The sequence below is a fragment of the Leopardus geoffroyi genome, chromosome B2 (assembly GCF_018350155.1).
Source record: "Leopardus geoffroyi isolate Oge1 chromosome B2, O.geoffroyi_Oge1_pat1.0, whole genome shotgun sequence".
In the NCBI taxonomy this organism is placed as follows: domain Eukaryota; kingdom Metazoa; phylum Chordata; class Mammalia; order Carnivora; family Felidae; genus Leopardus; species Leopardus geoffroyi.
In genome coordinates, this window is record NC_059332.1 from 110,420,413 (window position 1) to 110,440,039 (window position 19,627).

Consider the following 19,627-nt stretch of genomic DNA (forward strand, 5'->3'; position numbering starts at 1 on the left):
TTGCGTATGATAATGACTTTAGTTTGCTTTAGAGAACTGAATGTATTTTTATTAAGTACCTATGATCTGAATCTATCTGTAGCTGAATAAAAAAATTGTTGCTGAAAACAGGCTGACATTTAACTGTGGAATAGCTGAAATGTTTTTTTTTTTTTTCCTATTAATGAAAGCATTTAATAAGAATAAACCATATGTCAAATAGAGTAGCTGATAAAATAATCCTCATCAGCACAGTGGTCATCTGGTTATGCTTGAAATTCCTGGTGAAGTCTTAGGACTTTTTTTTTTTTAACCCTTTGGATATAAAAAAATACTGTAAAATTTGAAGATCTTTCCATAGAATCATTCGGAGGCATGTCACCTTCAAGAATTCTTACAGTAAAAGAAATAGTTAAGTAGATGAAGTAACACACTTCATACCTCTGTGAATTGGTGCTAATAACAATTAGTATATAAGTCCCATCAGGGCAGACAGCATAACTGTTTTGCTTACCATTGTGTATCCTCAATGTTTAGTAAATAATGGGTGTCTAGTTAGCACTTTTTAAATAGTATGCTGTTCGGTAGTCAGTATAATTTCAAATTTTGATATATATTGTCTCCGTGATTTTTTTTAGGTTCCACATAGTAGGACTGAAGGTTTAAAGCCAAGGGAGCGGATTTCAGATGACATTATTATTTATGATGTAACTGATGATAATGCAGATGAAGAAAATATCCCTGTTATTCCAGAAACTAATGAGGATGTTATATCTGATCCCTCCAAGTAAGGAGATTATGAAGTAAAATTTGTGAAAATATTGGTTACTTTTCTTATCAGAAAGCTAAATTCAAAACCACTTTATTCTGTGAAAAACTATTGTCTGACTCATATCTGGATTATTAAACCGAAAAAGCCAAATTATTTAACCACATACTCTCCTCTCAGCAAAGACTCCCAACAAAAAGTAATGAGAATTCTCATTTTTTCCTCTCAGCAAAGACTCCCAACAAAAAGTAATGAGAATTCTCATTTTTTAATTGTGGAGTTAAATGTCTTTAATTGATCCTTTGTGGTTTTATATCATATGATAAATCAATATTTGTGATTAAGCTACTCACTCAAGAAACTTAAGCCTTTTGATACATGTTTTGGAGAGAAAGTTTTCATGAAGAATGAATGGACAGAATGGATTTGTTGAATTTGTTTGAAAATGTGATTGGTTCTTTCTTACATCCTGATATAGCTGTAGCCAGTACCCTGATATTGTCATTGTTGAAGATGACAATGAAGATGAGTATGCACCTGTCATTCAGAGTGGAGATCAGAATGAACCAGCTAGAGAATCCCTAAGTTCAGGCAGTGATGGCACCAGCCCTCTCATGTCTAGTGCTGTCCAGCTAAATGGCTCATCTAGTCTGACCACAGAAGATCCTGTGACCATGATGGATTCCATTTTAAATGATAACATCAATCTTTTGGGAAAGTAAGTATTAACCTAGATGTTGTATGAGCCTATTTGCTTTCATTGTTTACTTCACATGTTCTGTTTCTCTTTTGGCGATCTTTCTTTCACATTATGAACCCATATAATCTATCTTGTTTTGGCCATGGCTGAGCTCTGCAAATGTTATTTTGAAAGGATTTAATCATCCCAAGAGTGTCTTGGGATTTTCTTGGCAGTTCTGTAATGAGGCACCCCTGTAATGCAATTTAATGTGAAACGAGGAAATCTGATATTTGATATATTTTTTAATCTTTTTTTCCCTTAGGGTTGAGCTGTTGGATTATCTTGACAGTATTGATTGCAGCTTAGAGGACTTCCAAGCCATGCTGTCAGGAAGACAGTTTAGCATAGACCCAGATCTCCTGGTTGATGTAGGTACTTTGAATAATCTTTGCTGTAATGGAAGTTTGTGTATTTATATGTATGGTGTTAAAATAATACATCATTTTCTTGTATTCTACACTGTCTTTGCATTTTCTTTTTTAAATGAATGATTTTGTTAATCAGAAACAATAAACAGATGGATTCAGGATGATGAAGGAGGGTGATCAGCAATTACTACACATTTCTGAGTAACAGTCCAATTAATCCTCCTATAACAATGTATCAACTCTGTTCAATGGTACTGCTAAATCCAGGTCTTCTCTAGACTTGCCGTGTTTTGTTTTGCTCTAGAACAAATTGTCACTGAAGAGAAATGGGTGGATATTTAGTCATAGAATTACTCAGCCAGGAAACAGTATGGAGATACTTCTTAATACTTTGTGAATTAGTATTTTCCACTGAAGTGAATGATATTTTATTATATTTGCTATAGTTTTTAAAATTTTTATGCCCCAAGTCCTAAGGTTATCCTGCAATCCCCACCACCTTCTACATGAACTAACTCCAGTGTTGTCTGGACTGTGAATCCTTATCTACCATTTCTGGCATTAACTAACTACCTTTCTTCCCTCTTGCTCCTACCATTCCTCTCTCTCTTACATGGCTTGGTTCCATCCAGATGAATATTGTTCTCTTCCTTATTTCTGTTTTCTGTTGTGAATATGTTTCTCTATCCTGAAAAGTTTGTTGCTCGCTTATTTATTTATTTATTTATTTATTTATTTATTTTGCATTTTTTGCCTTAAAATGCAGCTTCTCTCCATCAAGATATTTTTCAGTCTTGTCCTTTTAAGGGCTTCTCAGTGAGGCTAAAAGGAATTAATTCTTTCTTATTTTTCAGTCTTATTAATTCACCACCTTACTCTTCTGCTTCTCATCAGGTTTTGTCAATATCCATGATTTGATTATCCTTTCCGAATCATCAGTATATCACAGGATGGATTTCACTTTCTTTGAAGATTTCCTTTCCATACTGATCTGTGTTACCATCTTACATGAATTCAACATCCATGTTAATGACCTATTTTAATTTGTTAATAGTAATTTGACAGCCCTTTATTCAGTTTGTCTTTGTCCCCACTCTAATCCAAGGACCTTTTTAGAATGTCCCTTAGAGCATAAGAAAATAAAATCTCATTGTTCTGACCCTCTACAAATACTTGCAATCTTCAATTAGATTATTGTCTTTTTTTAAATTTTTTTTAGCATTTATTTATTTTTGAGAGACAGGGCATGAGCAGGGGAGGAGCAGAGAGAGAGGGAGACACAATCCAAAGTAGGCTTCAGGGTCTGAGCTGTCTGCACAGAGCCAGACACAGGGCTTGAACTCACAAACCGTGAGATCATGACCTGAGCCAAAGTCAGATACTTAACCAACTGAGCCACTCAGGTGCCCCTACAATTAGATTATTTTAATTTAACCTTGGAACACTTATCACATTTGTCCTCAAGACCTCGTCTGGCCAACTGTTCCTATTCATAGAGGATAATCATCATGCCCTCGTCCTCTCATAAGCTGTGGAATCTCATCTTTTTTCTTCATAAAGGAAGTGCTTTCTTTCTCTTTAAAGCCTATTTGTATACCTGCCCTCTGCCTCTGTTTTTCTAGCTCTGCCCTTGATCTTTCCCATCTCTCTTCAGTAGGTTCAGATCTTCTGCGTCTTAAACATTTTGATGTGTTGCTCTGTTCATTTACCATTCTACTTCTCTAATTCTTTCACTACAGAGTTTTAGAAATGAATGGCTGGTATTTGGTACTTCTTTTTTTACTCTGTATTTCTTTTGAAACCCCGTATTGTCTTGCTTATTTACTCTAAGCCTGTGCTTCCTTGGTTTATCCGTAATGAGTGGCTATGTTTTTTTTTTTTTTTTTTTAAATCAGGCCATTGGGGGAGTAGGTTTGTTTTGAATCAGATGGATTTGGGTTCCATTTAGCTTATGTCACTTAGTAGCTATGGTATTAACCTTGGGAAAGCTCACCTCTCTTGCCCAGTTTCCCCATCTGTTAAATGTGGCTAATGCCTAACACGAAGAACTCTTTTGGGGATTATAAATAATTAATCACATTAACACTAGTGATTTTTGACAATGGAACTTTTTCTGTTGATTTTAGAGGCACTGGATTTTTTTTTTCTTCTCTTTGTCTTCCTAGCTATTCTCTGGTTACTCAAAGAGCTTTTCTTTTCCCTATTGTTTTCTACTTGTGAGTATTCCTCAAGGTACCATTCTTTTATCTTTTTATTTGTTCTGTGTCTCTTCTTTTTCTATCCTTTCTCTGTGAAGGGATTATGGCTTGTGAGATTGGTCTCAAATTTATACCTCAAGTTCTTAATATTTTTTTAAAGTAAACTGCTTGAATTCTAATTCCATGCCTTTGAAATCATCAGTTAAGATCTTGCCTTAGATTATTTCTGTTTAATACCAAACTTTTCTTTATTCTCCAAACTAGCTACACTTCTCAGCTTTCTTTTTTTTTTTTTTTTTTTTTTTTTAATTTCTTAATGTTTATGTATGATTTTGAGAGAGAGAGACAGAGCATGAGCATGGAGGGGCAGAGAGAGAGGGAGACACAGAATCTGAAGCAGGCTCCAGGCTCTGAGCTGTCAGCACAGAGCCTGACGCCAGCTCGAACTCACGGACTATGAGATCATGACCTGAGCCAAAGTCGGATGCTTAACTGACTGAGCTACCCAGGTGCCCCCAGCTTTATTTTCTATGGTGGTATCAGACTTCTCTTTACTCATCCAGGAATGGTAATCACTGAGTCATCTTGGTTTCCTTACCTCTGTCTTATTGTTCACCAGGTCCTCAAGTATTTTCAAAAATAGCACTCAAAAATCATCCCTACTTTCTATTTCTACTGTTGCCTCTCTCATCCAAGACTTTCATTGTTTCCTCCTTGAATCTCATGCTGTATTATAAAAATCCACCCATAGGTTGCCTTGTTCTCTGAGGTGGCAGAGATGGTAAGGACATGAATAGATATGCTGAGGAACTCAGGTTCTCTGCAGAGTTCAGTTCTGAGTGGCCCAGTGTGGAGTGTCAGCAAGAGAGGCCTGGAATTAGGATTCAACCAGCTGTGTCACCGCTCCTCCTACATGATTTACTTTTTTCTGCTTCACACTGTGCATCTGCTGGGGATACATGAAGGTATCCCTGATTTAGTGGGTGAGTAGGGCAAAGGAGTGAGGAGCTTATACTCTCAGATGCCACTCTCAATAGGGACAAAATCTGTTCAATTTCAGAGGCAGTGACAAGCTGAACTTGGCAGAGATTTGCAGTTATTTACAGTTATCTACTCTTAAGGATCCGAGTCTCATCCTTTTCATGGATCAGTAGGTAGTAAGAAAGGGGAAAAGTTAACAAAAGGAACAACTGGGGACATTTTTAGGGCTATCATGAATGTGGAACTTAAGGAGAGGAATCACTGTCTAGAGAGGGTGGAGGAGGGATCTATCTGCAGTCTCTCTGCATTTCAGTTTATCCTTTGAACCGTTGGTGTGTTCATTCTCCAAAAATGCTTTAATCACTGTGTGTCATTTCTGAGGCCTTTTCCAAGGCTGTTATTGCTGACAGAATGTGGTCTTGTCCACTGACTGGCCTTGTTCTACTTTTTGAACTTAACACATACAACTTACTATTCAACTCAGAACTTCTGTGTTATTTGGACTGGTCATCTTTTCTATTTCTAGAACTTACCCCACAGCCATTCCTTCTTCTCTATTATTGCTAATCTGTAACAGTTTATTCTTCCCTCCATTCTCTTCTTTCCAAATCCTAACTATTCTTCAGGGACTGATATGTGTTGGATAGCTTCATAAAGACTTTTTGTTTCATCTTGCATGTGTGTGTCTGCGCATGCGTGCACTCACATGTGATTTTCTCCTTTCTCTTTTTAGTACTTTTGATCCCCAGTATCCATTACTATTATTATACTGAATTAAATCTGATCATATGTTGCTGTTTGATATTGTTCATGTCTTTTAGATTGTAAGCTCCCAGAGAGCAGGAATAGTGTCTTCATTGTGTATTCTTCATGATGTCAGTTATTTCATAGATGCTCAATAAATCCTTGTGGAATGAATGACTTTGAAGCTTATGACTTAAAAGCTTTGTCTGTAAACTGGCTGGATTGAGGAGTGCAGTAAGCAGTGGTCTTAGCATTTACATCTTCTGTTACTAGGTGAGGTGAAAAGAACCGACAAGGAGGTATGCCATTTGGTCAGAGGGCTGCATTTGAGGCGTAATTTAGGAGGCACTGTCATAGAGCAGATTCTATAAATTTCTCACATAATTAGCTGGTAGCCAGTAAAGGCTTACTGTCTGGGCAAGGAACTCAGTCCTGGGTGCCAGTTAAAGCCAAAAGCATTTAGAAAGAAAATAATAAAGGAGATTGAGGAGAGGGAAAGTGGGGCAAACCACCGTTTGTCTTTAAGTGATTTACTCCACTGTTTTATGGAGAAATTCTTAAAACATCTTGCATGGGCTAGCTTGCTCTGCTTTTGTATGTTTTTCCTTCTGCTTTCCTGCTTTTCTCTTTCATACTTGTTTTACTGTATGAAAACTTCTTAGTGCAGGAGCTACATCTCTTCACCCAACGTGGCTGTATAGAAATTTTGAACACACAGTTCTTTTTAAATATTTTTTAAACTTATCATCTTTCTTGTTTGGTCTTTCAGCTTTTCACTAGTTCTGTGCAGATGAATCCCACAGATTACATCAATAATACAAAAGTAAGTTTTAATTCATGTTACTCAGGACCCTTAGCTGTAAGAATCTGAAAAGAAAAAGTCCTAGTAAGTAGAGAGCAATATCACTCCCAGTTACAAAAAACTCATTTTATATTCTTACCCTAATATGTGTGAACAAGATAGTAAAATTCCAGATGAAAAAATAGCTTTTGGTTATGGGGTGAGTCATTGCCCAATTCTTTAGGCACTTGTGTGATAAACTACCAATATGAAGTCAGCCCTCAAGGTACTGGGAGATCAACTGAACTTGGCATGTTCAGGTGTATCACTGAAATAAATAATTAAAATATTTTTTTTATGTTTTATGTGCTTCAGTTTACATTCTTATTCCTTCTATGAATAGCTTCTCAGCAATTTTTATTGAAAATTTACTGGTACTGATATTTTTAAATAAGTTCCTTCTTTTTATTAGCATGCAGTAAAAGCTCAGGGATTTGAACTAATTTGTACTAATTGTACGTAAGGAAAGTTAAACAATGAAGTGTGGATTTTGGACTATTTTTTTTTAAGTAATGGTTTTTGTTATTAGACGTATAGGAACTCCAGTTGGGATTAGCAGATGTTACCTGAAATTCTTCAGAACTTGTTTTTAATGAGTAATAAGGACAATTTGAAGTTGTTAAGAGCAGATGATTAGAATCATTCTTTTACTTTGTTTATAGCTTATTGTCTTAAATAGGTATATACTCTATTTATCTTGTTTTTTACCAAACTCTTCAGTCCCATTTTTTACTGAATACAAAGGCGTAAATCAGGTCCCCTGAAATTTATATAAATTCTAGATTAGCAAAATCAAAATTTAATTTGATTCTTGTTCCTTGTAATCTAAAAATGAACACATATCAAATAAATGTAAGTGATTAGAGTCAGAATTAAAAAAAATTTTTTTGTTTTATTTTATATTTGAAAGAGAGAGACAGACAGAGCACAAGTGGGAGAGGGGCTGATAGAGGGAGACACAGAATCCGAAGTAGGCTCCAGGCTTCAAGCTGCCAGGACAGAGCCCGATGGTGGGGTTCAAACTCACGAACTGCGAAATCATGACCTGAGCCAAAGTCAGATGCTTAACCAACTGAGCCACCCAGGTGCCCCAGAGAGTAGAATTTTTCTGATTAATGTCATGTGTGAGGATAGCCTGACCAGATTTTCTATGTATTCAAATTATATATTATAGCCTGGGTAACTTAGAGTTGAAAGAATTTGTGAATTTTTGAACTAGAAAGTTGATTATACATTCAGTATTTGGATTTTTATCTGGGGTTGGCATACTTTTGTAAAGGCCATTTGGTAAATATTTTCAGTTTTGCAGGTCATATGTTCTCTGTCACAACTACTCAATACTGTAATTATAGTGCAACAGCAGCATCAGACAATACAGAAAAGAATGAGTGTGGCTATGCTTCAGTACATTTTTATTTACAAAAACAGGCAGCATGCTGATATGGCATGTGGACCACAGTTTGCCTGGATTTATAGTGTAAGGTTCTCTGGATCACCTCAACACTGGGTTTCAGTAAATACGATACTGTTAAATGTTAGATCTTAAGGGGGAATGAACCCATATTCATTCATTTAGTGAATGTACTGCACTGTTTATTGATTGCTAGACATTGAGTCATTCTTTCTTCCTGGATTATCCTCTTTATTCCAAAAACAATAGCTTAAATACAGTTCTCAGATATAGCAGTTAAACAGCAAATTGCATACAGCTCTGTAGTACTATAGAAAAATTAGAGAATAACTTTTCATTATAGTTCTAAAATCTAATTATTGTTTTCAAATAATTGGCACATTCCCTTGCTCATGACAGGTATTTTATTGACATAGATTACACACTCTTTCCTAATAAATCAGGATACTTGTACTCCTCAGTAGAGCAATCTAAGTGGCCACTACTAATGAACAAGAATTTGCATAGGACTTGAAACCCATTTGTCATCCTGGTTCTCATGTTTTAGAGTAACAGCGGCATCCTTGGAAACTACTTTTTAAAAAGTAAAAAACGAAGATGGTATTTTTGCATTACTGTTTATTTGTTGTGATTGCTAAATGAGAAATATTTTTATGTTCCTTTTTCGGAAGGTTTAGTTTTATTATATGTTGGGGCCATTCTTATGTCTGAATCCTGGAAACTTGTACTGCTTCATTTTATGATGAATATCAGGAGAATTATAGGAATTAGTGTGTTTTTTACACCATATGTACTGAACCAGCATGCAAGTGTCTGGGACTTACAGCTATTCAGGAAAAATTGTGAACCACTGCACCTCAGTTTGAACATCGTGGAAAAGAGCATTGAAGAACTAAACAACATTAATGGTTTAATCCCCCTTTACAATCAGATGTGAGGAGAGAAGACAATGGTTGAAAGAAGCAATTTAAATAACAGAAAAGAACTGAAAGAGTCTCAAAAAGGAAATGAAGCAATTTCACCTCAACTTTGAGGCTTCCAATTATAGAGATCTATAGTTTTTAAGGATATCATCATGTCATCCTGAGCTACTTACTCTAAATATGTTCAGTTATGCTAAATATTCTGTTTGTGAGTGAAATGAGTAATAACATTTTTAATCAAAACTGCTTAAGATGAGTTTGTTTAAAGAATTATCTCTTAATTAGTTTGAAACCAGCCATCTTTGATTCATTCCCTTGACATTCATTCCCTTTGATTCATTTTACCCTTGACAAATTCTGTCTGTTCTGTTGAAATGTCCCCTCTTTTCATACTTACTGTCATTCTAGTTCAGGTTCTTTGTTTCATCCACTTGATGACAGCAATAGTTTTTTTAACCAGTGTTGTTACCTGTTGAGATCTCTTTCTGTAGTTCCTCTTTTCTGGTGCTCCCTGTTCCCATATATTTCAGATAATGTATTCACATACTGTTCTTTATTTTATGCTATATTTTAAGACTACATAAAATATGAAACAAGTATTTTTATATGGTTTTTTCTCTTTTAGTCTGAGAATAAAGGATTAGAAACTACCAAGAACAATGTAGTTCAGCCAGTTTCAGAAGAGGGAAGAAAATCTAAACCCAAAACAGGTAGGTATAAATGTAGTATTAGTTTTTTCCAGATTTTTAAAATTAAAAGTCTTAACATAGAAACTAATAGGAAAGTTTATATCTGAGTATGGAAAGTCTGGCCATACTTAACAGTTGAACACAGAATATACTGTTCTCAATTCTGTGCATAATGTATCAAGGTTTCAGCAGATAGAGAAAATTAAATTGGTGAGGTAATAGTTCTTTAAGTCTTTTTTTTTTTTTTTTTTTTTAATTTAACTCTAGGACAACTGAAAGAATTCTCATATTGTAATTGTTGAATAAAAGACTTAACCTTTCTGACTAGTACATTTTTAAATTTACTGGCATAAAGTGTCAGATTTCTTGTTTTGGATATATAAGGGTAGTTGATTGCATATATATGCACATCTGTTTTTATTTTTTCCACCTTCAGCTTGAACTCTGTATAAGCTGGTGATAAAAGAGCATTTTTCTAATCTTTATTATAGATAAGCAGCTTATCCAGTACACTGCCTTTCCACTTCTTGCATTCCTCGATGGGAACCCTGCTTCTACTGTTGAACAGGGGAGTACAGCATCATCAGAAGTTATGTCCTCTGTAGATAAACCCATAGAAGTTGATGAGCTTCTGGATAGCAGCCTAGATCCAGAGCCAACCCAAAGTAAGCTTGTTCGCCTGGAGCCATTGACTGAAGCCGAAGCTAGTGAAGCCACACTGTTTTATTTATGTGAACTTGCTCCTGCACCTCTGGATAGTGATATGCCACTTTTAGATAGTTAAATCCCCAAGAAGTGGACTCTACATGTATATATTCATCAAAATGATGAACTATTTATTTTAAAGTATCATTTGGTACTTTTTTTTGTAAATTGCTTTGTTTTGTTTAATCAGATACTGTGGAATCAAAAGCACCTTTTGCTTTTCTCACCTACACACTCTTGCAAAGCTTTCAGATGTTACTCAGCTACATAGGTACACAAGATTTAATGCACATTGTTGGTATATCTCTAAGTTGGATTCAAATGGCCATTTTTCTCCAGTTATAGTAAATTGGATTTCTTTTTTACATATATACCCATTAACCCCAGTTAAACTTTTTTGTTTGTTTTACTTGTTTGATGCTGTCTGTTTGCATTGAGTGTAAGTCACTAGAACTAATGGTAGAACTCTTAAAGCTTTGTCTGTTCCAAGTTACTTTTACTAAATATTTTTCACTTGGCTTATTTTTAAAAACTGGGAACATAAAGTGCCTGTATCTTGTAAAACTTCATTTGTCTCTCTTGTTCAGAGAAGTTCATTCATGTTCAACAGGAAAGGCAAAGTATACTTGAGTGCTTGCTGTCAGATATGGCTCCAGCTTCATATACATAGAAAGAAGGGAATGGGATGGCATCAACCCCATCCATCTCGTTGGACTAGTTTTAAGTAAAAGTTTTCTGATTTGTTTGTGTTTTTTTTGAACCATACTATTTAGTAAAATAAATATAATGAATGTTGCGTACTAGTGTCTGTTATGTGTCTTCTTTAGAGGTGACACCCACATGTAGAAATTTTTCTTTTTTATAGGAAGTAGATAGACTTAAATTGTAAACTGTCTGTTGTCCATTATTGAGTCACACCAAGATCTTTGTGCCTCACCTCAAAAGATAGGCTGTTTGCAACAAGGAAGGAATATAAGGTCTCTAAACTTAATGTGTTTTAAAGTTCTTTATTAAATTATACTGGCTTGCTTTCTATATTTCTAATAAAGAACTGAGAGAAGTATGCCTCTGATTGTCCCAAATGAGGTAAGAACATTATCACTGGATGCCACCCAAAGAAAGGCCTATAATTTTTGCCCCTAGGGAAGATGAAACAGTTAAGTCACTTTCTCCCTTTAGAACTGTCGTTCAGGAGATTAATGCAAGACCAGGACACCTCTTTTATCAAGTTGAATTCCACCTTCAGGCAGAGGGCTGGAAATAGTGCAATTTATATATGAATATTTGATAGGGCCGTTTGATTAGGAATTACAAATAATGACCTTCCTCTTGGCCATCTTCTGTCGTATCTTGGAATTTCTCTTATTATGTTGTAAAAATTCAAAGGAAAACCTAGCACAGAGATAGGAAACCCTTCCTTAGCAGATCCTAAAATATTTGGCTCTGACAGTGGCATCTTTTGTCCCCAGAAATTTCTGCATAAGCTGTAGAGGTCACTTTTGTAGAGGTCGTTAAGGTTGAGAACAAGAATTTAGAGACTGGGAAGGGATACAACTTTAGAGACTTTTCTTATTCCCTTACCTTCCTCAGTGTGGAATATGATGAAATTTCTTCTCTTTGGGGACATTTTGGAGCTCTAGAAGTATTCTAAAAATCTTGAAAAACTTTATATATTCTAGCACTTTTTAAGTTGAAATTAAAATTTTTCATCCTTAGTTGGAAGGAATTTAGGGTGTTGTTAATACTACCATTTAAAAATAGTCATTACTGTTTAAAAATGCAATTATGTGCTTTTTAAAATGTGTCTAAAGGAATCTAAATACCACAGTGATTTGATATCCATCATCATCTATTCTACTTCTCCCAAAGAATTTTATCCCATTTTTATCATCTGTGAGAGTCATACATTGAAGATACTGTCACACTTCTCTGTAACAAAATTTGAAACTGTTTCCTGTAACCTTAAGATTCTAAGCATTAAAGAAGTTTGTCTCCAGTTATAAATACACAGTTGATCAAAACTGTGTATAAATACATGTGGCAGAGACTGTTAAGTGAGTGCCATTTTCTCGATCATTCAGTTAGATTATTTCCACCTTTGTATACAGGGTGGTTATGGAACTGAGTTCCATATAAATCAGAAGTCATGTAATAGAACTTCAGGTCTGGTCTGTGAAAACCTCCCCTGTGCAATCCTCCTTGCTCTTTTACCCCCCTCCACTAGCCTGATGCAGAGGAGTATGTGCCTTCTGAGCATACATTCAAGGAGGAAGAAATTTGGCTTCCTGAATCACTGCTTAGAAGAAAGCCACCTATCAATCTTGGACACCCATTGTAGACTTCAGGTGAGTGGGGAACAAACTTTATGTTCTGCCTTTGGAACTTTTTTTTCTTTTTGGTTGATCTCTTACTGTCCACTAATAAAACATCCATATTTTGGTGAACTGTTATTAAACATAAGTTTTATCAGAAATATATTTTTAGTGGAGTGAACAGGTCTTGATGGGAGGGGGAGTTTTTCCCCAATTTTTTTTTTTGTATCTGGGGGTGAATATTACTAATATTAAGAGCATAAGTTTTATTCCTTTTTGTTTTCATAGGTATAAAACTCTAAGAAACTTCATTTATAATACAAAAAAGTATGAGAATGGAAGAATTTTGTTGTAGCAGTGTCAATTCTCTGAATTCCTTCAGAATTACATACCAGAACTATTTTATTATGATTAACTCTGGTGACTTTAGATGATCCTTCTATTTCAGTGAAAGCAAAAAAATAGAAACTACCTGAATTGTAAAAGGACCTTTATTCCCAATGTCCTTCCTTCACACCAATACTTAAAAATTGTGTCTTTATTGGATATTCAAGAGATTTTATCCAAAGTGCCTTGGTAAGATTCAGAATGCATAAGAGGTACATATTTGTTAAATGTGGAGAGTAATCGCTAAGAGGGATGGGGGATGCCTTGATGTCCTTTTGCATCTTTTCGCACAGATCCAAATTGAGGAAGGAGTAACGTGAAAATTGAAAATCTGGAAAGTGATTCCTCTAAATACTCTCATTTACCAGAGGAAGTCTGTATACTGCCTGTAAAACAATATGGACTGTGGTATAAAAGTAGGACCAGAGGAGACAGCATAGGACTTAGAGCAGCTGAATGTTCCTTTAGGGTGGATCATGGTGTTTTTCATAGGGATGGTATACTCAGGTGATAAGTTTCAGTGTGAAAATAGTCTGCAGACTAGGAAATGGACCTAATGATACTGTGATGAACATATGTAGAATGTTACTTTTAAGAATTAGAGCCTAAATGTTCATTTCAAGCACACATGAAATATTTGAGAGTTGGTTGCATATTAGACCATAAAGCAAATCAACAAATTTCATGGAACTGGTGTCAGACTAACTACAGTACAAATAAACTAGACCTTTACAGTTTTGAGGAGCACTGGCATATTTTGTAGTGACCTTCAATTTGGGATTACCATGCTTTTTCTCATGATTAGACAGGGGTTATGGGTTTGGGAGTAAGATCAGAGGTGAAGTGCCATTTTCACCACTCATCAGAATATCCTACTGGTTGTTCCTCTGGGAGAACCCTAATATGTTCATTAAAAAAGGAACAAAAGTTCTCTTTATCTTAGAACACAGAAAATCAAAGGTGGGAGAATAGAACATCTGCTCAGTAAACGGGGATGCTTTCAGAGCTGTCATAGGGCAGTACTAAAAAGTGTGAACTGGCCTAGTGACAAGTTTAACATAAAGGACTACAAAACAACTGACGTGTGTAAGGTAAGGTCTTTTAAAAATTGATAAGTTGAAGCTAATCAAAATTAAGTACTTTTGCTGTGCAAAAGACCCTGTCAAGATGGAAAGACAAAGCTACAGACTGGGAGAAAGTATTTGCAAACCATGTATCTGATAAAGGATGAGTATTTAGAATATATGAACTCTCAAAACTCAACAAATTGTCCAATTAGAATTGCCAAAAGGCATGAACATTTTACTGAGGACATATACATGGCAAATAAGCACATGAAGAGATACTCAACATCACTAGCCATTTGGGAAAGGCAAGTTAAAACGACAATTGAGATAACACAATGTTCTTATCATAACGGCTAAAATAGGAGATAGTGACAAAGGCTGGCAAGGATGCAAAGAAAATGAATTGTTCATACATCAGTGGTGTGAATATGAAATGGTACAGTGACTCTAAGTTTGGCAACTTCTTGTAAAATAATCATTTAACCCATCCACCAAGATTTCTCTCTTCATCCCTGGTTCCAAAGACCACGAATTCCCATTTCTTTATTTGCATCATTGAAAGCATGTTGATATAAATGAAATGATCCTTTGTAACCTTTTGGGATTGGCTGTTTTTACCCAGGATACCTCCCTGGAGATCCAGTCGAGTTGTTTTGTGTACCAACAGTTTACTCTTGTCTTATAGTTAGTATTCCATGATATGGATGTACCACTGTGTGTTTAAACTAAATTCACCAGTTGAGGGACTTCTGGGTTGTTAGTCTGGGCTATTGCAAATAAAGTGATAAGCATTCAGGTACAGGATTCCGTGTGTACAGGATTCCGTGTGAACATAAGATTTTTCTGAATAAATGCCCAAGAATTTTATAGGCATTGTCTTGCCCATAATATTGGGGGAATCAGACCATTTCACTAAACCTTGGACTAAATGGAATAGAGTACTCATTTACAATTATATTCTTATTCCCCCCTCCCTCCTTGGTAAGGGACTTTAAGTAGGCTTCAGCCCCACATGGGAGCTTGAACTCATGACCCTGAGCTCAAGACCTGAGCTGAGATCAAGAGATGGACGCTTAAGTGAGGCATCCAGGCGCCCCCCTGTAAGAGACTTTTTTAAATACCATTTTGTGTCAGAAAGCATCAATTTGCAACTTAGGAAAAAATGCCAACAGGACACAGCAGGTGTATAATAGCTATCTAATCAATTAAATATATTCTCCAAATTAAACTGGTCCACCCACTAAAGGTTCTTTAGGAGAACATCACCTTAATTACCTGAGATCCAATTTCAGGTGCCACTTACAGAGGACCAAAAAAGGGTGTGATGTAACTACCACCTTTAAAACAATTCAGTTTTTCAGGACACAAAATGGACAGTTAACCTTCTTGTTTCAGGTTCTTTTATACGCAGGAGGAAAAGTAGGTCTGAGTATTACAGCCACCTAAATTTGGGTTGCTAAAGAATTAATACACCACACACTTTGTCTTGAATTCATTTATTTAGAGATAGAACACAGCCATTCAAAATGATGGAACACAATATCAACACCCAGAATAAAGTTGGGGAATTAAGTTGAATTGTTATATATTTCATTTACATTAATAAATACCTTAAAAGAAGGAAATGTAGCTTTTAAGATCCATTAAGACACTAATGATGTGTACAAGTAACTAAGTTTCTAAGTTAACTGTCATACAGCTTGATTTTTCAGGTTGAAAGATTATCATAAACTATATATTTTAATTAGATGGCAGCAAATACAAAAGCATTTTAAATATCTTCTGAGCTGTAAAATGTACTGTAAGCAGTTTATATTCTATAGCATTCTGTCATTCTGGCCTCAGTTCATGGGTAGAAGGCAAGCTGGACACCAGCAAATATAAATTATCCACCACTAATGAGGTATAAAATCTATTATGCATGTATTTGAATAGAAGTTATTTTTAAATGCCAAAAAATGCCAGCTATTTTTGGGAAACCTGGGATTTCCCAGCTTGGCCACAGATTTTAGAAATCTGAGCTTCAGTTTCTTCTTACTTATAAAATGAAGGTTTGGATGAGATTTTATGTTAAGTGTCTCCTCAAGCCTAGTATATTGCAGTTTCTTCCTGTCCTATCAAAAGTTTACCACTTTCGATTTTAAAAATGGACGTTCACAGTCATTTTCAACAACTGCCTTCTAACCCATGATTATCATTTTCAAAAGCTTTGTCTAAATCCTTCAGAGTTCTAACATCTCCAATGAACCTATACTTCTGCATATGTTCATAATAACCAAAACGAAGTTCACTATGTTTGTATGAAAGGCTATCTCTACACAGGGAAGATTACAGCCTATTTGGGTATTCAATATAGTAACCCACCACTACCAATCTTTCTCTGAAAGCTCCAGTGTCTCAATCTCCATCATAATCTACAGGGAAAACCTGAAAAGATTATTCAGACAACTGGCATTTAAGTGACTTGCTTACACAATTTTACAATAGCCACGTTCTTTGCAGTCTCTTGTAGGGCAAGGCATCAAACATTTCAAAAGGCAGCCATACATTTCCTTTTATACTTTCTAAAACAGCTTAGATAGCAGAATTTAAAAATCAAACTGTCAAGCAGTTTTATTTTTACTCTTAACTTCACAGGCATAGAACTAAGGATAAACCTAACAATGTCCACTTTTCCTAACTCACCAACAGATTCCTAAATCTCTCCCTTTGTGATTCATTCTAACACATATATCAATGCATATGGCAAGAATATAATGAATAAAATGGCAAGCGATAAAATCTAATTCATGCCAGAACACTGGAGAAGTTACATGGGAAGCACACACATACACAACTTTACAAAAGTTGGGAATACTGTTAATCTCAAACAAGCAATGATCCAAGTGGGACTTTCATGCCATAAGTCCTGTTCAGTCAAAATCACGATTTGTAAGAACAAGTGGTGCCACTAGTGTCCAAACATACAACACAATGCCGATCCAACTAGAAGAGATTTTCACCCAGACTGCTGTCCACTGACTTTTCATCTCACGAGAAGGCTCATACCTAAAATTTAAAGGGTTGGATTATCAGCCATCATGTTATTTAGCTTACTTCCTAAGTGTTCTTTGTACACAGTTTGTGATAACAGACATACAACTTCTGGGCTAATCTGCTGCCCTGCTAGCCATACTACATTAATAGCAAATGTGAAGGTAAAATTCAATGTTTCCTTTAAAGGAGGAAAGGACGCAGGCCTCCGAGGTCGCTCTTTTACTGATACTCAGATGTTCTTTATGTACAGTCCCCACTTTCCAAAAGTTTATGTCAGGCCAGTTTGCTTTTACAAAACTACATGAGTAAGGGAAGTGGCTTTTTTCTTAAAGGCAGAAATTCTATTTGCGTTTAAGTAACAAAAACCTATACCAACGTAATCTTTTATAAAAGTGTAGTAGTGTAACACCAACTTTGAGAAAATGGGGGGAACCTGTATTTCTGGCTTAGTAGTTCTGAGATACAGAGAAATGGAGTTGTGTAACTTCTGGGTAAGTGAAATGTCCTATCCTGTGTAAAAAATATAATCTGTTCCAAGTGTATATGGGAACCACTCTCCCACTTTAGCCTTCTCAGATTTAAGACACTGGAAAGAAAATACATCTCAAATTTAACTGGTTTTTGTGCAGATGAAACATACCAAAAATATTTTTGATCTAAAGTTTTTTTTTTTTTTTGATCTAAAGTTTTTTATTTTTTTGATCTAAAGTTTTTTTTTAAGATTTTTTAAGTAATCTCTACACCCAATGTGGGGCTTGAACTCAAAACCCCAAGATAGAGTCGCATGCCCCTCTGAGCCTGTCAGGCACCCCGATCTAAATTCTTAACGTTTACTATTATCTGACAGCCAAAGCTGTGAATTATTGAGAACTACATGGATTCTCATCATTTAATATGTTCCTGCAGTGTAGGAATTCTTAAAAATACTTCAATAATAAATGCCAGTAAAGACTGCCCTCAAAATGAATAATCTTTTTCCTACATCTTTTTTTATTAGTCTTCTTACAAGTTGTAAGGGTACTATGCATTAAAAAGTATTCAAAACAGAACTGCCCAAACCATATAGTTCAACTTGAATCTTAAATGGAATCTTTCAGTAATCATTTTGACAAAATTAGAATTTTTGAAAACAGAAATACTAATAACTACCTTCCTATTACTGGAAAAAGACTTATGTATTATTAAGTGCTAAAAAAGTATACATTACAGCTTTGAAGAGAATCCAATTTTAAAGTAGCCATGTTCTTTGCATTAATCTACATTAATGTATTTCACCTCAATTCTGAGAACTTTAGTGCTTTTAAAGACAGTTTGAACAAAACAGAAAAGGTATCTTCCACTATGTCAGGAATTGGGTTAACAGTATTTAAAAAATTAGGAAAACCATTGTGTATCAACCATCAACATGGTATTTCTGTAAAAAAATGTTAGTAAAAAATCTGAAGCTTTCTATTTTAATCTCATCAAGATATGGAATATTTGTCAATGCCAAAGCAAGGTAGTCTGCATTTCTCATACTGATCTCACTTAGATGTAAATTTTGAAGTACACTGGAGGTTAAAAAGTACTTCATACCATATGTTTTGTGATGGTATCATGAAAAACATCGAAATTTCCACATGCAAAGTTTTCATGAAATGTAATTACCTGTACCAGTTGGTAAGGGTCATCATGATATAAAGTGAAGCCAAGAAAAGCATGAAGTGAAAGAAGGAATAACTGTAAGTAACACCATCCCTTTCATTATCTACAGCTCGGTGAACATCATCTCCATCCTCCAGTGATCCATCACTTCTGGCTCCACCATCTTCTATTAATGTTGATTCATCACTTGTTAGAGTCAATTTATTAACCTGACTATTGTTTGAAGTGCGGATGCTGCATGAAAGATAGTTAAGGAAGAAAGAGAGAAGGAAAAAGGGTGTTTTTTAAAAAATGATTTTTAAATGAAAGGCTAGATTTCTTGTTAAAAAAATGCACAATTTTTCTTACCTTGAATAAAATACACACAATAAAAAGAGGATTAGTCCTATAATTCCTTGAGCATGCCACCACTGGACAGACTGCCCTTCCTTTGGAATAGTGCTTGTTGTATTGTACCCAATTATGCTTAGTAGACTTGGGTTGCAGTTTGTTTCTGTAATGTAAATTAAGGTCGAATTAATGTTAGAACACTATAGAAAGTATTTTTCAGGTCCTAGTTACAGTTGTTGTTTTTCTTCTTTAACTCTTTAAGATAACTGCTATTTATTAATGAGACTTAAATATTACACTGCTAATTTTATAGAGGTGCTTGGAAAAATCGAGTAATTTCATTTTAAACCTCATGTAAGAGCGGAAATATTTTTAAGCTTTCTACTGATCAAGAAACAGGTGAAATTTAGATAACCTTTCCAAAGTATAATAAAACTCTAGTAGAGTTAGGAATAAAAATTCAGATGTTCTAAACTAAAACAGAATGGTTTCTCCTAACAT

The 19,627-nt window shown here is 35.2% G+C and overlaps 2 protein-coding genes across 7 annotated transcripts in view; one reads left to right on the forward strand and one right to left on the reverse strand.

Moving 5' to 3' along the window:
* Positions 1–15,768, forward strand: part of HSF2 (heat shock transcription factor 2) — a 41,315-nt gene extending 25,547 nt beyond the window's left edge. For 2 of the 6 annotated variants that reach the window (XM_045499434.1, XM_045499436.1), the window contains exons 8-13: positions 618–766; positions 1,227–1,466; positions 1,753–1,858; positions 6,551–6,604; positions 9,582–9,666; positions 10,137–11,150. In XM_045499434.1, the coding sequence (XP_045355390.1) occupies positions 618–766; positions 1,227–1,466; positions 1,753–1,858; positions 6,551–6,604; positions 9,582–9,666; positions 10,137–10,429 (927 nt within the window). In that variant the 3' untranslated portion in view covers positions 10,430–11,150. Of the gene's footprint in view, positions 1–617; positions 767–1,226; positions 1,467–1,752; positions 1,859–6,550; positions 6,605–9,581; positions 9,667–10,136; positions 11,151–12,574 lie in introns of those variants that run through there. The other 4 variants (XM_045499438.1, XM_045499439.1, XM_045499440.1 and 1 more) reach the window with 4 other exon arrangements.
* Positions 15,597–19,627, reverse strand: part of SERINC1 (serine incorporator 1) — a 36,152-nt gene continuing 32,121 nt past the window's right edge. The window contains exons 8-10 of the mRNA XM_045499441.1: positions 19,145–19,289; positions 18,800–19,030; positions 15,597–17,164 (exon numbers count right to left, since the gene is read on the reverse strand). Coding sequence (XP_045355397.1) covers positions 17,029–17,164; positions 18,800–19,030; positions 19,145–19,289 — 512 coding nt within the window. The 3' untranslated portion in view covers positions 15,597–17,028. The remainder of the gene's footprint in view (positions 17,165–18,799; positions 19,031–19,144; positions 19,290–19,627) is intronic.